The sequence below is a fragment of the Alosa pseudoharengus genome, unplaced genomic scaffold (assembly GCF_046254945.1).
Source record: "Alosa pseudoharengus isolate Yale_2024_CS ecotype anadromous, Long Island Sound unplaced genomic scaffold, YU_APseudo_1.1 YU_APseudo_1.1_scf_18, whole genome shotgun sequence".
NCBI lineage: Eukaryota > Metazoa > Chordata > Actinopteri > Clupeiformes > Clupeidae > Alosa > Alosa pseudoharengus.
This window is the reverse complement of record NW_027468650.1, coordinates 2,401,185-2,403,684: the sequence shown is the minus strand read 5'-3', so window position 1 is coordinate 2,403,684 and position 2,500 is coordinate 2,401,185. Positions and strand designations below refer to the sequence as shown.

General features: G+C 43.8%; 1 protein-coding gene across 2 annotated transcripts in view; it reads left to right on the top strand.

Annotated features, from left to right (window-relative positions):
• The window catches only part of LOC143130828 (uncharacterized), a 91,201-nt gene that overhangs the window by 62,317 nt on the left and 26,384 nt on the right, over positions 1 to 2,500 (top strand). For both annotated transcript variants that reach the window (XM_076290052.1, XM_076290051.1), the window contains exons 43-44: positions 354 to 455; positions 1,777 to 1,881. In XM_076290052.1, coding sequence (XP_076146167.1) covers positions 354 to 455; positions 1,777 to 1,881 — 207 coding nt within the window. The remainder of the gene's footprint in view (positions 1 to 353; positions 456 to 1,776; positions 1,882 to 2,500) is intronic.

Here is a 2,500-nt window from a genome sequence, read left to right as displayed (position 1 = left end):
TCAGAAATAAGAGATGCTGTAGGCCTATTTTCAGTTTTAGAGCTGATTGTCTTATTTTGTTTACAAGTTACAGATGGAGTCTGGGTACTTATTGTACTGTTTAGCCTACATCTTACACACTTCAGGCTGTTGCAGATAACTCAGGGAAGATACTGTATGACACTAGGTGGTACAGCCTGAGACATGCACAAAAAAAAATGCTTTCTGCGTTTTTGTTTTGCTTTCCCCTCCATTGTACCGAACTCGTACCGAACCGTGATGTCCGAACCGAGGTATGAACCGAACCGTGACTTCTGTGTACCGTTACACCTCTACCATACACATGACTGTATTGACGTTGTTGTTGTCCTCAGGTGGAGTACAGGAAGGGCAGGCTGGACATGCACAAGTACAGTGACGTGCTGGACAGGCCAGACATACGCAGTGCCACCGAAGCAACCAAACTGGCTAGTGATGTAAGTATGCGTGTGTGTGAATGTCTTGCTTTGTGTGTGTTTGTGTTTAGGGGATAGGTTCCTTGCACAGTGAGCAGGTGGTTAGTGATGTATGGTGTGTGTGTGTGTGTGTGTGTGTGTGTGTGTGTGTGTGTGATATAAAAGTCATAAAAGTTTAAGCAGGACGGCTCCTACACCACCACTCTGCTGCTCTGCCTTGCATACAGAATTAGCATGATGGCACAGGACGCTGCTTCGTTGCTGTATCAGAATTAGCATGATGGCACAGGACGCTGCTTCATTGCTGTATCAGAATTAGCATGATGGCACAGGAAGCTGCTTCATTGCTGTATCACTCTGAATGAGCCGCTAACCTCAGGGTTTTAGATTTCATGTCTGTATGACAAGCTGAACAGCACCACCCACATGCACACAATCCCGTCAGACACAGTCAAACTTGAAATGTATAACTGTGTTTTGTGGTGTTGCTATTGTTTTGGTGACAGTCACTGGTATCAGGCTACATGTCTTTACTTGTATTCATTTTGTTGCCACTTTTGTCAAGAGTGACTAACAGTGTAGAGCAGGTATACATGTTCACAGTGCGGGTTCTAACAGTGTAGAGCAGGTATACATGTTCACAGTGCGGGTTCTAACAGTGTAGAGCAGGTATACATGTTCACAGTGCGGGTTCTAACAGTGTAGAGCAGGTATACATGTTCACAGTGCGGGTTCTAACAGTGTAGATGTTCGTCAGTGTGGGTTCTAACAGTGTAGAGCAGGTATACATGTTCATTAGTCTGGGTTCTAACAGTGTAGATGTTTGTCAGTGTGGGTTCTAACAGTGTACATGTTCATCAGTGTGGGTTCTAACAGTGTACATGTTCATTAGTGTGGGTTCTGACAGTGTAGAGCAGGTATACATGTTCATTAGTGTGGGTTCTAACAGTGTACATGTTCATTAGTGTGGGTTCTAACAGTGTAGAGCAGGTATACATGTTCATTAGTGCGGGTTCTAACAGTGTAGATGTTCGTCAGTGTGGGTTCTAACAGTGTAGAGCAGGTATACATGTTCATTAGTGTGGGTTCTAACAGTGTAGAGCAGGTATACATGTTCATTAGTGTGGGTTCTAACAGTGTACATGTTCATTAGTGTGGGTTCTAACAGTGTAGAGCAGGTATACATGTTCATTAGTGCGGGTTCTAACAGTGTAGAGCAGGTATACATGTTCATTAGTGTGGGTTCTAACAGTGTACATGTTCATTAGTGTGGGTTCTAACAGTGTACAGCAGTAGTAGCTCAGTGTCTCACTCTTCACGTGTGCTCTCTGTCTGGGTACAGGTGGCGTATAAGAGCAAGGCCAAAGCCGATCTGTACAACGAGCAGTCTGTTCTGGGCAGGCCTGATATCGAGCATGCAAAGAGGACCTCTTCTCTGGCCAGCCAGGTATCCATCTCATTATTCATGTATAAAAACACCTCAACACAAGTGGACACAACCAACAACACATCACGTGCTACTAGCAGCTCATTAGCAAGAGGATGCTAACAACAGTGTCCAGTTCAGTAGTCTCTCATCATAACAACAGTGTCCAGTTCAGTAGTCTCTCATCATAACAACAGTGTCCAGTTCAGTAGTCTCTCATCATAACAGTGTCCAGTTCAGTAGTCTCTCATCATAACAACAGTGTCCAGTTCAGTGGTCTCTCTCATCATGTGCTACTAGCAGCTCATTAGCAAGAAATGTCTGGGCTACATTTGGACTTTTTTTCTAATGGCCGTGTGAACAGTATGAAGCAGTATGAAAAAAGTTTTAGATGATTGAAAATGACTTTTCCTCAGCTCAGTTTAAAACGAAACTTTGCTTCAGTCCCTTTTGCGTTACATACACATTACATTGCAAAGGTTTATAGTCACTCTTAAGTAGTAATTATATGGCCCAAAAGCAGAAATGGTGGAGTTTGCCAGCATCTCTCTCTCTCTCTCTCTCTCTCTCTCTCTCTCTCTCTCTCTCTCTCTCTCTCTCTCTCTCTCTCTCTCTCTCTCTCTCTCTTTCTCTCTAATGC